Genomic DNA, 14,349 nt, shown 5'->3' with positions numbered 1-14,349 from the left:
TATTTCGCAATCATTTATTTACACTTGACAATTTGGGGCACATATTCTTAAAAAAAAAACACATAAAATACAGGATATATATCCTAACCTAACCCAAAATTATTATTACAATAGAGCAATGGTTCTAATAGCTTATTGTTTTATAGCACAGTTAGTATATAAGAACTTTTTCCACGTCCCCTCAGAATCATAAAATAAAAACCCCTAACTTAGTTTCTAAATGTCCTTTGTATTAAATTTTTTTAAAAATATTGCAAAGTGATCAAAGCACTGGACGGTGCCGCGGTGCACACTTTGAGCAGCAGTGTACTCTAGAAAATATTAAGCCGCTATTTAACACTAACCCACACTAATAATTACTTACACGAGTTATTCTTTCAATAAAAAAAAAAAAAAACGTAATTTGAAATGTATATAGGCTAGAAAACTCATATTTGTTCTTGTTGCCCTGCGTATGATATTTCATACATCAATTTTCAAAACGCTGTAGCTCGACACCTAATTATTAGAGTTAAAATAATTTTCTCCTACCTTATAATTAAAAACCCACATATATATTGGTTAAGTATTTTTGGGTATGATTTAGAAACACTCGAGAAATTATAAAAATAGATATACCTTTCTGTCATTTTGGGCACGTTTCGGAGAACATCAAAATTATTCTGCTTTCTAGCGTGTAATGCAGGTGTTAACAGAACAAATTCTAACTAGAAATAAGTGTACAAGTATAAAGTTGCTATATGAACTGCTATTTTTTTCATAGGGGAGATAGTGTATATTTAACGCAAATATAAAATATACCGGGTTTACGTATGAACAATCATACGCTGGGATATAATGGGTTAATGAATCAAAAAGTTTCCAGAATTATTTAAGATTAATATCTGATCATGAACAAGATGAGTACATTTGTTTTCTCTTTCTTTTTCTATGCCGTATATCTTTTTTAGTTTCATTGATTAGAAATATTTAAAAATAATCATAAATATTTCATTCAGTCTAATGTTCGCAATTCAGAAATATTTCATCACTATTTTCGTTTTGCATTTAGATCCTTTATGTATTTAAGCTACTTGTTGTTTAGAAAATAAAATGGCGATCACCATGGCAACGAAAAGGATGTGACGTCACACTATTTCAGTCTATATGCACTGAATTCGTAGAGTACAAATATCCCATTCCATTATCTAAAATGTAAGAAGAAAGACAAAAGAAACCTTTGTGAATTTATCAATTATTTAAAAAACGGAAAGTTCCACAATTTATTCACATATACTGTAGACTTGCCTATGTAATGAAATAACTACATAAAAGTTCCTTATGAAGATTATCTTTGTAACAGAAAATAAGAAGAAATGCTTTGATTTTATTGTGTTTAACAATAGTAAGCAAAAACTCAATATTGGAGTTTTGTGTTACCAATAATTACCAATATATATATATATATATATATATATATATATATATATATATATATATATATATATATATATATATATTTTTTTTTTTTGCTAAACAACAATGTAGAAATAAGTGGAGTATATTTTCATGAATTGGAAAATATTCCAGAAAATTTTCAGTACTGGTAATAAATATTAGCTAGATAAATTTTCCTGAAGTGAAATTCTAACGATTCTTCATTCCCGCAAAAATGTTTTAAAAACTTCAATGCATTCTTCCCTCAGAATTCACCATTGATTTTACAAAATCATATTTCGTCAGTTTAATACTCATAAGACGAAATTTTCTCATAGCTTTACTACTTTTCTGGATTTACATACTTGCAATAACATAAATAATTAGAGATAATATAAAGTGCCTACTGTAAATTTCTGACTACCCAAAATTCCAGTTTAAGTAACTTGTGAAAACAAATACTGATTATTTTCTGGAAATAAACATTTATTTATTTATTCATTTATTCACTCAGAAAAGAAAGTAAAAGGTTTCTTTTAGCTTTCTTGTTACATTTTAAATAATGGAATGGGATATTTATACTCTACGAACTCGATGTATGCTCCCTGCGATTTACACACACACACACACACAGGCAGAGAGAGAGTTGAGTTGATTTGGAGTTTAACGTCCATTTCAGAAGCAAGGCTATATGAGACGAGACCTACTGATTAACGTGAAATTCGAACATGAGCTTCCGCCAGGAATTGAACCCAGGTCTCCCACGGAGAAGGCACGTACGCTAAACGCTTAGCTACGAAGGAGCTCACAGAGAGAGACAGAGAGAGAGAGAGAGAGAGAAACACTATGTAAGTTTTTACTTGCCAACTTGAATTCAATTTTATATGTCAATGTGCAGTTAAATATAGTGGAAAATTTTCCACTTAACATCACTATACATAATATTCAAAATTTTCCGGGTTATGAAATTTTTTTCCACTTGTTTCTACATTGTAATGAAAATTTTCCGATCCATGAAAATTCCTTTCACTTGTTTGTACAGAGAAATAAAACTTTCCCATTCATAAAATATTTTACTTTTTGTTTCAAAATGAGCATTTTCCGAGTTATAAAAAGTTTTTCAATTTTTCCATACACGACAGAAAATTTTCGATTCATGAAAAATTGTTTCACTTGTTCCTACATAGTACTGGAAATTTTCTGTCATGAAAATTTTCAGATTCTTTAAAAGATCTTCCATTTTTTAACATTTCTATACATGAATTCAATCAATTGTATGATTAATGAGGAATTGTTACATGATCACTGATATTTGTTTAGAACGGAAAAAATTCCCGGAAAATATAACGGAAAATTTTCCACCTCACATCACCAATAAATTTTACGGCTAAACAACGTTGTAGGAAGAAGTGGAGTATGATTTTATGAATCGGAAAATTTTCTGGAAAATTTTCCGTTTCAAAGTTTTCCGGAAAATTTTCATCACTGACTGTCGCAGTAAGACCCTCTAGCACACTTGGGGGGGAGAAAGTGGGAGGCGTAGAGGATGACACAAAAATGATTAAAAACGTCCTATAGCTATCAATGTCAAATTCGTAGTTTTCAGGGTCGCTGAGATTAATAGCAACTCAATCGATGCCGTTTCAATCTAAGTTCAACCCCCATTAATACCCCTCGGGGAAGCAAAGAAATTATTCAAAAAATTACTCACAATTTCAACAGCACTACTCTAAATAGCAGAAACTTGACCACGATGAGGTATTTGTTTCCTTTTTCACGCACTATAAATTATTTCCGACAACTTCAGTGGGTGGTGGGAAATATTAATCTTCGTCTTGGCTCTTGAATCTAGATTATTTGTTTTTCTATGATGTAAATATCATATGAAAAAACAGTTTCTCTTCCTTCGATTTTGTCCGTTTTGCAACGATTTAGCTTGCATAGTGCGACATTTTAAATAATAATAATAATAATAATAATAATAATAATAATAATAATAATAATAATAATAATAATAATAATAATAATAATAATCTGCAATATGGTTTTGAGAAGCTAGGGTTCAATTTTTAATAAAAGACCATGTCGTTCGGGAGGCGTCCTTCGACATCAAAGTTTCACAATATTTTTGTTTGTTTGTTTGTTTGTTTGTTAATGTGTTAGTATACAAGCTATCAAAAAGCATAAGTTTCTCGAATTTGGGGAGGGGTAATTGCCTGCTCCTGCCCTCCTCAATTGACACCTCGCGGCTATCATACTTCTAAACTAAAAAAACCGGAATACCCTTCGAAAATTTACAGAATGTCCATAATTATACAGTTGGTCTTGTTGATTAGAATTAATCAAGTAATACAGTAGATAAACACAAAAATGAGTAACAGACAATAGATTATTTATTCCTGTGAGTTGAGTAATAAAAGTGGATTTTATTTTATATCTCTCAATTGATATAAAGTTATGTTTTAGAGGGAAATCGGAACATTTGGAGTTCCGAACAATTTCTGGAGGGAACAGATTATATAAATCCATAATTGGCCAAGGTAAACTGGGTTTCTTGGAGCCCTACATTAAACTGTGGGTCCATATCTCACTCGGTGCTGAAAAGGAACGTTTAACTTAAATAAAAGAAAAGAAAAAAAGAAAGAAAAAGAAAAGAAAAAGCTTGGCAAACCCTCTAAATATTCCCATTTTATATCTACATAACAAGAATAATAAATCCTCCAATTGAAAACAAGGGGGGGGGGGGGCAAATTGTACGACTTCATTTTATTTCGTGAGTTTCGAACTTCAAGGTGAAAAAGAATCTGCTATTAATGTATTAACAATGATTTATTTTTTTAAAAAAAAATAATAATAAATAAAATAGATGCACTTCTTCTATACCAGAAATGCGTAAGCTTAATGTTTGATGTCACTGTTGCTTTCTATTAATAGTATTAATCTGTGCTGACAGAATGAATAACGTATAGGCCTATAAAAGGAAGTTAAACGTTTCCTTCTATTTTACCCTCTCCCTTCCATTATGATTTATATTACGCAATATAACTTCTCAATTGCTTATGATTAATAAGTAAATAAAACAATAATTGACAATATTTACATTCTTACTAAACATTCGAGCATCGATTGAGAGTTTCTCACAATTTCCTTCAAGCGCGGGAAACATCTCGAAGCATCGATTGACCTTGGCAACATTATCACGTTGCGTCGTTTCTATAGAAACAGACACACCTCTTGCTCGTACCCAATCACACTACGGTTCTAGACTACTCGGCGCTGTTTTGAAGCCAGCGGACAGAAATAACTACGTGTTTCACCTTCGAGACTATTCCTGACGTAACACGAGAGAACAGCTGATCATTTTAAATACATCGGGAACTCCGAGCAGCGTCAGTTTAAACAGATAAAGCGACAAGAGAGCAAACGCGGAAAAGCAAACAGAAAGAAGTAAACAGAAGCAGCAAAAGCATAGGGAAGGAATTCAGTGAACGTCGTTAATTTATTAAACCAAGTGCAAAAGTGATTTGAACTTAACCTTACGACGTTTATTACAGTAGTGTGTTTGTAGAAAGAGACTGAGAAAATGGCTCCAAAGATGCCAGCGATTGGAATTGATTTGGGAACCACCTACTCCTGTGTGGGAGTGTGGCAGCAGGGCAAAGTGGAAATTATCGCAAATGACCAAGGCAATAGGACAACACCCAGCTATGTCGCCTTCACAGACACTGAGAGACTTATTGGAGATGCCGCAAAGAATCAGGTAAGATTTTATTTTATGAATTTATTATAATCCTTGAAGGGAAGAGTAAAAGCACAAAATTGAATTATATATTCATTTCCGTTTTCCCTACATTTGAGGAGCCTTTAGAACATAATGCCTTTTCTTTAGCTAGGGATGTATGAGTAGCAAAGGACCTACGGGAGCGAAACTGTACCCTTCTTTATAAAAGAAGCGATAGCTATTGGTTTTAACAGAGATTTTGCTAGGGGCAAGGGCCCCTTCTGAGAATTGAAAGAGCATTACCGACGGATTCTAGGGATGTGTCCCCCATTAGTTACGCCTATTTACATTTATCGTTTACGTGCATTTAATCAAGCTTTGTAGTAGTTCTAACAAATAATACAATTATATGTAGCTAAAATTGTTCTAATTGAAAAGTAGCAAATGTGTGTGTGTGGAAGGAGGGGGATGTTGAAAAATATTTCCGATTTTTGCGAATAATCTCAAGATTAATGTGAATCTACTTTCAGGTTTGTGTCTCATTGCGACCAGTGTTTTAACTTTCGGTTCAGCTATAAGAATATTTCTAGGTTGTATCATACTATAAATAGTTTAATATTTGAAAGGAAACTGATTTTGGTTTAAATGTATTTCATCCTTGTTAAACCGAGATTTATTGAAGAGCAGGACTGAATCTTGTTTGAACATTTGCCTGAGTATTTTAACGTGATGCCACTAATCCAACGGAATAGGGTGCCTAGCTTCTTTCCCGTATGTTTGAGAGAAAAAAAAATAGACGACGTGGAAGTAGGAATTAGATTGATGTTTAGGGATACTACATATCCATCAATGAAGTAACTGTGGCATCATTATATAGATAGTCACTTCTACCCTGAAGCTTATTTCTCAAAACTACTAGTCTCAATGCTTTTTTTTTTTTTTTTTTTTTTTTTTTTGCAAGACGTAAAATATCGTGAAATAGAAATACTAGAATAGTAGTAAGTCATTTCTAAATACGTACTAATGCTGATACCTCTAATTTATTATGATTTTATGGTATATAAAATTGTTAAATACTTGATTTTGAATAGTTTTACATTAGTATTACAAGACTAGTAGTTTTGAGAAATAGGCCCCTGACGTATACCTACTCTTATAGGATATCAGTGGTGCCCACCCCCCTTATGTCTATGACGCACCCCCCAATTGTCTATCCGTAGGTGTTCTTCCATGAAAAAAATCTTCTTTTCGATTAATTTTACCCCCCTCATCAAACATATTTATATAGATTTTAACCCCCCCAAATATTTCAATGACGCAGTTTGCGTCATAGCCCCCCTTCTGGGCACCCCTGTAGGATATGAACATATTATGAGTATTCGTGCGCGTGCGCCACTGAAAACAATATTCTAGCCATGCAGCTACAGGGCAGACCTAGTAATTAACATATTGTTATAATTAAAAACTGTTTTAAAATAGTAGAATACTACAGTTCATTTTTGTGCTTTTACAATTTGATTAGTAGTAAGGTGTTATTTATTTATTTATTTTAATCTGTGACTTCATCACTATCTATGAACAGTTATACTCATTCCCATATTCTTACATTTAAAACGTCATGATATAGTCCCAATAATTCTTATACCAAAGACTCAAATTTAATTTCTAATAAAACTTTTACTGTGATCAAAACGCTTTTTAATAAAATTCTCACTTGCTATGATGAAAATTCTAATTGGAAAGTTTGCAACAATTTATACTAGATGGCTTGTATCAGATATACGTAAGGGATGCATACATGGACAGACTGGCTCCATGAAAACAAGGCAGTAGTGAAGATATTGGGCGAACACCATACCAATTGGTCGGAGGGGTAGATAGATATTATGTAATTTATGGATGTCTGTTAACTCAGACTCGGCATATTATGTTTATAACCACATATAATTTTATTTATGACTATTTTAAAATAAAGATATTTCAAACAAAATTTAAGTAAATTTTATTTTTCTTATTGATTTTTTCGCGGTAAGCCACCATAAATGAAAGGGCAGTCTGAGCTCCTTTGTGGCTAAGCGATTAGGGTATGCGCCTTTGGCGTGGGAGACCCGGGTTCGATTCCCGGCGGGAGCTAATATGGTTCGGATTCCACGTTAATCAGTACGTCCCGTCTCATATAGCCTCGCTACTGAAAGGGATGTTAAACTCAACTCAATGAAAATGCAGTCTATTCCTGAGTGCATAGTGTTAGTTGGAAAGCAGATAGATGTGCAGTTAGGATTGGTTTTTGACTTTTATGTTTCGGGTTCAAGAATGTGAGCGGATTGTCCCGACCTGTTCACTAAAAATCGGGGATTTTTTTTTTCGTTTTCTCAGTCTTACGTAGTAATTAGGATATTAATGATAATTTGTTAGATCAAATTGTTATTAAATTGAAAACATTTGCTAATGATATACAAAAGGTCACTAACTTTTACTGTTATCCGTAAAAAAAAAAAAAAAAAAAAAAAAAAACCTATTAATATAAAAGTACTTTTCCGTACAATATCATAATGGTAATGTCGAAAGTGTGTTTTCACTGATAAATGCCCAGTGGACCGAAGCGAAAAATAAGATTGTCATCCATTACGGCTATTAGTAACATTCAATATAACACGACCCATGTATATTACTTTGAGCCTTAACATACTTTGTAGTAATACAATGTTCAAAATATCTTCAGCAAGTATAGTCGTGTTGAAAAATCGATTGGTATAAGAAATCTTCAAACATAATTTCCAAGTAATTCTACGAAATGCTTCAGATGAATCCTCAGTACAGTTTTTCAGTTTTTCTTCGCCTTTGGCGTGGGAGACTCAGGTTTGATTCCTGGCGGGAGCTCATGTGGTTCGGATTCCGCGTTAATCAGTAGGTCCACGTCTCATATAGCCTCGCTGCTGAAAGGGACGCTAAACTAAAATCCACTCCACTCCACTTCAGTTTTTTCCTTGTTTTCTTTTATTTTATTTTCTTCTTTCTTTTTTGGTAGGAAGGACATGCGTGCTAACCCTTATGTAATAACAGTGTAAATACTGATCGCTGTACGGTAATAATTAAGGAGATGGTATTACATTGCAAAATGTTTTCAATTTTTATGTTCTAAAAAAAAGTAATCGGTATTCTATGAACGTCACTGCCCTTACTAGCTAAGGTAAAGCTCACAATAATGCTAGAATATACTACGATACCCTCGAATATGCAGCTTGCCTGGAAGAAAAGAGTCAAAAATTCAATATGCCGTCATATATTGAAATAAATAAAGAAAAAAGTACTCCAGTTAGACAAAACTTTATTCATGAAACCGGGAGCTGGGATGGCTCAGTTGTAGAGTGTTCGCCTCTGATGCATGGAGTCCTTAATTCGATCTCGGCTTTTGAGTCAAGTGAGCTTTGTGGTGAACAAGCACCGTGTGGATGAGTTCTCCCGTTTTTTCCTACTTTCTTCGTTGCGCCATTTTATTCATTCTTATTCTCACCTTCTTTAGCTTACATGGCATAGGCGTGGGATGTAAAACGGAAAAATATTATTGTTCATTTTTCTTCGTGATATCATCTCAAACGAAAACTCACTCAAAATCAGCTAGCAAGCATAGGTATGTCTTGACGGTGTAAAACTACGATGTTTTTACGCGAAAACGTCAAATACGTACTTTTACAGTACATTTATACCCGATATCTTCCACCCAAGCAATACATAGTGTAATTCTGTAATGGTCTTTTTAACGTACCTTTAAATCGTGAGAATATAATGGAGTACGTCAAGTTTTATATAGAATCATCAGGAAATATAAGATCGCCATTAAAAGTATAACTGCGTGTAATTTTTTATGACAATAATTTTAAAATGATTGAAAGAATATGAATAGATATGTGTGTGTATAATCTAAAAGAAAATATGCTTTTTTCCTAGTTATAACTAGACATTCAACTGGTAGTTCATTCTGTAATATCACTCAACTCTTATAGTCAATAATAATTGTTTTGGGTCTGGTTCTAATCTAATAATAGGACTTTAGTGAACGAATGTAGATCAAGGAGCATTTAAGGTAGTATTGGCCCGAAAATTACCCGCATTTTTTATCGGCCTGTACGTCATTTTGTCATATTATATGTTGTTTAAAATTATGTCGATATCTCATTTTCAACCCTCATCCCGTGTATTTTTCACATGACACTGAGACCTTAAGGAGCTTATGGTTTCCAAATCTACACAGTATATAGTCTATAAAAACGAATGTGAGTTTGTGCGATCGAATCACACAATAACTACTGTACTTATTAATTGATACTTGCCATGATCATCAACTTTAGGGCTCCCAAGGAGCTTATGGTACCGACATTACATTGACAATTTTCGGCACGAGGGGTAAAGAGTAGGTGGGAAGTAGTGACAGTAAAAATGATCGAAAATGACGGATATTAATTTTCAGTCTATTTTTCGGGGCCAGTGAGATTAATAGTGACACTCTCGATGTTGTTCAAGGCCAAATTTCTCTCTCATTAGCACGGAGGTGAGGAGTACACGTGTGAAGGAATGGCATGTGTAATAATAATAATAATAATAATAATAATAATAATAATAATAATAATAATAATAATAATAATAAAACGGCCGATTGAAGTATTAATAATTTTGGGGGTCGCCTAGATGAATAGTGGTACTCCAAGTGCCATTTAAATGCAAGTGCAGTCTCCATCGGCATGAGGGTTGAGGTAGGAAAGGTGCAACATTACGGACTTTTGTCATACTCTCATTGAAGTGCGTGCCAGAAGGGTGGAAGGGTTTAAAATCTTCCCATAAATCTGTTCTCTCCGTGCGAAGAAGGGACATTTCAGCAATCTCTCTCTCTCTCTCTCTCTCTCTCTCTCTCTCTATATATATATATATATATATATATATATATATATATATATATATATATATATATATATATATATATATATATATATATATATATATATATATAAAGAATCTGCTTAAGCCTAGGGCAATCTGCTTAAGAGCCTGCCTTACTAAAAATAATGCAAAATTTGCCATTCTTCTTTTGCTTGTTCATTCATCAGTGAAAGGAGATAATGAAATGCAAGTCAGCACAATCATAGATAATGCTATTCTATAACAGAAAATATGAACCTGAAGAATGTTCAGTGTTGCCATCCATAGAAATTACAGTGTTGCCAGAAAAACAATTTCCCTAAAATCTAAGTTAAGGCAGCGAGTAGAGGAACAAATACAACTGCATTTGGTTACGTATTATATTGTTTTGGTTTCCTGTGAACTACTTTTTAAATAATCGTTATATTTAGTTTGTAATAAACAAAAAATAGTTTTAACATAGTTATTAAAACTAAATAATAATGTTAATTAAAAAGTAGTTCACAAGAAACCAAAACAACATGATACGTAATCAAATGCAGTTGAGTTCATTTCTCTACTCGCTGCCTTAACTTAGATTTTAGGGAAATTGTTTTTCTGGCAACACTGTAATTTCTATGAATGGCAACACTGAACATTCTACTGGTTCATATTTTCAGTTGTAGGATAGCATTATCTGTGATTGCGATAACTTGCATTTCATTATCTCCTTTCACTGATGAATAATCAGGCAAAAGAAAATGGTAAATTTTGTATTATTTTTAGTAAGGCAGGCTCTTAAGCTAGAAACTTGAAATTCGGAATATGTAGAATTTATGAAGTAAGGTATTACTAAGAGAGGATTTATGGAAATTTAACGTGGAAGAGAGATTGCAATTATTATAATAAGATATTCATATCTCGGAATCACTGAGATTAGAGCCATGAAATGTGGTACTTAGAACAGGGACGTACTCATTGGTTGAATCCTGGGGTTCCGGAATCCCGACTTTGTAAATTTAATCTAATTTTACAAATTTTAATATAATTTATCCTTCTCATATCGAATTTGGAACCCCCGAAATAAATTCCTACATATGTCCCTGATTTGGACTTGGCATTTAAAATAAACACGTTTCAACTTTTTTTTTTTCTTTGTCCTGAAAAGGAAGAAAAGTTGTAAGAGAAAGGAAGTTGCATTGATTATCAATAAGATATCTGGAAATCCTTTTGAGATTAAAGGCATGAAATTTTGTATTTAGAGTTTTCATTTAAAATAATTAAACGTGTGCTCCAGAGCTTTTATATGCTTGACTCAGAATGGAATAACAAGGGATAGGGTGGTTCACAATGTCCATACGAGGCGTTCGGATCGTGTGAGACTTAAAATTCAGACGAATTCTGTATTAAAGATGTAGACGGAAGAACACAAAATATGGTCCACAGTAACATGTGGCGCCGTTGCTAGTATTATATGCAGGGATAAAAGTGGATCTGAAAAGGTGGGGGGACGATAGGTAGCAGCATGACGTCACGCCGTTCCCCCGGCCTATCTTTGCCAATTGTAATTTTTTAGAACTGAGGGGACGCCGTACATATTATTCTTTCGAGGTGGGGGCACGGCGTTCCCGCGTTCCCCCACTTTTACCTCTGATTATATGTATGATAAAATTACTGTTTTGCCCGCAATCTAATTGCCTTTCTCCCTAAAATTTAAAGGGAGCGTCGCATATTCGGATGTATTTTTTCTTTGAGTTTTAAAAGTGATTTCTTTCAGTATGGTGATTTCTGGGCCAATGTGGAATTTAAGTAATAATACAAAAGGATTATATAATATAATCATCATACTAGGCATAGTACACTATAATATAATAAGAATATTTAATACTAAAGGCGATTTTAATACTTTTCATTACAGGTGGCAATGAATCCTAAGAATACAGTATTCGATGCCAAGAGGTTAATTGGGCGACGCTATGACGATCCAAAGATCCAACAGGACATCAAACACTGGCCATTCACTGTTGTCAATGACTGCGGAAAGCCAAAGATCCAGGTGGAGTTCAAGGGAGAAATGAAGAGGTTCAATCCCGAAGAAATCAGCTCCATGGTCCTTACAAAGATGAAAGAAACAGCAGAGGCGTATTTGGGTGGAAGAGTCACAGACGCAGTCATCACTGTCCCTGCCTACTTCAACGACTCCCAGCGACAAGCTACTAAAGACGCCGGAACAATTGCAGGACTCAACGTTCTTCGAATCATCAATGAACCCACAGCAGCCGCCCTGGCCTATGGTCTGGACAAGAACCTGAAAGGGGAGAGGAATGTATTGATCTTCGACTTGGGAGGAGGAACATTTGATGTTTCCATTCTGACCATCGACGAAGGTTCTTTGTTCGAAGTGAGAGCTACAGCAGGTGATACTCATCTTGGAGGCGAGGACTTCGATAATCGAATGGTGAATCACTTCGTGGAAGAATTTAAGAGGAAATACAAGAAGGACATTCGAAGTAACCCCAGAGCTCTTCGAAGACTTCGCACAGCATGTGAAAGAGCCAAGCGTACTTTGTCAAGCAGCACGGAAGCCAGTATTGAAATCGACGCTTTATATGAAGGAATCGACTTCTACACGAAGATCTCCAGAGCAAGATTCGAAGAACTGTGTATGGACCTGTTCCGTTCTACTTTGGAACCAGTGGAGAAGGCTCTTAATGATGCTAAAATGGACAAATCTTCGATCCACGACGTGGTTCTTGTAGGAGGCTCTACTCGCATTCCAAAAATCCAAAATATGTTGCAGAACTATTTCTGTGGAAAGTCATTAAACATGTCCATCAATCCTGATGAAGCAGTGGCGTATGGTGCAGCCGTTCAAGCAGCCATCTTGAGTGGAGATCAAAGCAGCCAGATTCAAGACGTGTTACTGGTGGATGTAGCCCCCCTGTCTCTCGGCATAGAAACTGCTGGAGGAGTAATGACGAAGATCATCGAGAGAAACAGCAGAATTCCATGTAAGCAGACTCAAACATTCACCACGTATTCGGACAACCAGCCAGCTGTTACTATCCAAGTGTATGAGGGAGAACGTGCGATGACCCGAGATAACAACCTTCTAGGGAAGTTTGATCTGACAGGCATTCCACCGGCTCCTCGAGGAGTTCCAAAGATTGATGTAACATTCGACATAGATGCGAATGGAATTCTAAATGTGTCAGCGAAGGATACGAGCACAGGGAAGGAGAAGAACATCGTGATTAAGAATGACAAGGGTCGTCTGTCGAAAGAAGAGATTGACCGAATGTTATCAGAGGCAGAGAAATACCGGGAGGAAGACGAGAAGCAAAGAGAGAGGGTAGCGGCTAGGAATCAATTGGAGAGCTACGTTTTTAGCGTGAAACAAGCAGCAGATGAAGCTGGAACGAAACTCAGTGAAGCGGATAAGAATACTCTTCGTTCGAAATGCGACGAAGTTCTTCGATGGCTGGATAACAACACATTGGCCGAGAAGGACGAGTACGAAGATCGATTGAAAGAATTGCAAAGAGTATGTAGTCCTCTAATGATGAAGCTTCACCAGGGAGGTCAACAGAGTGGTAGCTGTGGACAACAAGCTGGTGGCCAACAGTTTCGTCAAGGACCAACTGTGGAAGAGGTGGACTAATAGGTGATTCATTAGATTGAGTGAATGAACAGTGGTCGTGTATGTTTGTTCAAGTGTGGATGTATTAGTTTTTTTTTTTTTTTTTTGTCGTAAGGTGTGAATGATTTGTGAAAAAAAAAACATAAAATAAAAGTTGAGTGACAGTAGTTTCAGATGTTAATGAACTGCTGTAATTACGTATGAAGTCAGTATTGATTACGCTTAGTGTTATAGTTCCTAATAAGTGAACAAATGTTTAAAAAAAATGAAAAGAAAGGAAAGATCTTATTCATAAAATTACTCTAGTCATTGTAGGGAAAGTATGTTATTGCAATAAATATTTATTTTCTTATTGTTTCATCACTTTTATAAATAAATTCTTAAATTTAAAATTTGAAACTGTTTTTGTTCCCAAAAATGAATGCAATTTACATTTCCTCCTTGTGCATTTGTATTGAAGAAATTAAGTAATTTGAGTTTTAATATAGAAATGATAGTAAAATAATACTTAATATTTTTCTTCAATACAACTGGGTAACACTGTTACACATTAACTATTTTATTTATTTAATTGATATTTCTGGAGGCACAGTGGATCAGTGATAGAACAGTTATCTCTTGTGCGTGGGGTTCCTGGTTCGATCTCCGGTCAAGTAAGTTTTGATGGACAACATGTGTC

At 34.6% G+C, this 14,349-nt stretch overlaps 1 protein-coding gene across 1 annotated transcript; it reads left to right on the top strand.

Annotated features, from left to right (window-relative positions):
* The first annotated feature begins 4,701 nt into the window (after window positions 1–4,701).
* On the top strand, window positions 4,702–14,037 carry LOC145690517 (heat shock protein 70 A1-like). Its single transcript, XM_081765472.1, has 2 exons — window positions 4,702–5,176; window positions 11,949–14,037. Exons 1-2 carry the CDS (start codon window positions 5,000–5,002, stop codon window positions 13,689–13,691), a joined length of 1,920 nt encoding a protein of 639 aa, XP_081621598.1. The 5' UTR covers window positions 4,702–4,999; the 3' UTR covers window positions 13,692–14,037.
* The last annotated feature ends 312 nt before the right edge of the window (window positions 14,038–14,349 follow it).

This window comes from Thermobia domestica, chromosome 7 (assembly GCF_964235325.1).
Source record: "Thermobia domestica chromosome 7, izTheDome1.hap1.1, whole genome shotgun sequence".
NCBI classification, from domain to species: domain Eukaryota; kingdom Metazoa; phylum Arthropoda; class Insecta; order Zygentoma; family Lepismatidae; genus Thermobia; species Thermobia domestica.
Note: the sequence above shows the minus strand (reverse complement) of the source record. Positions and strands in the feature narration are given on the sequence as shown.

What these genes read in the sequence shown, in the direction of transcription:
- LOC145690517 (XM_081765472.1), top strand. Translation starts at nt 5,000, where the DNA reads ATGGCTCCAAAGATGCCAGCGATTGGAATTGATTTGGGAACCACCTAC. An exon ending in GAGATGCCGCAAAGAATCAG is followed by an intron (nt 5,177 to 11,948) that starts GTAAGATTTTAT and finishes TTTTCATTACAG; the next exon opens with GTGGCAATGAATCCTAAGAA.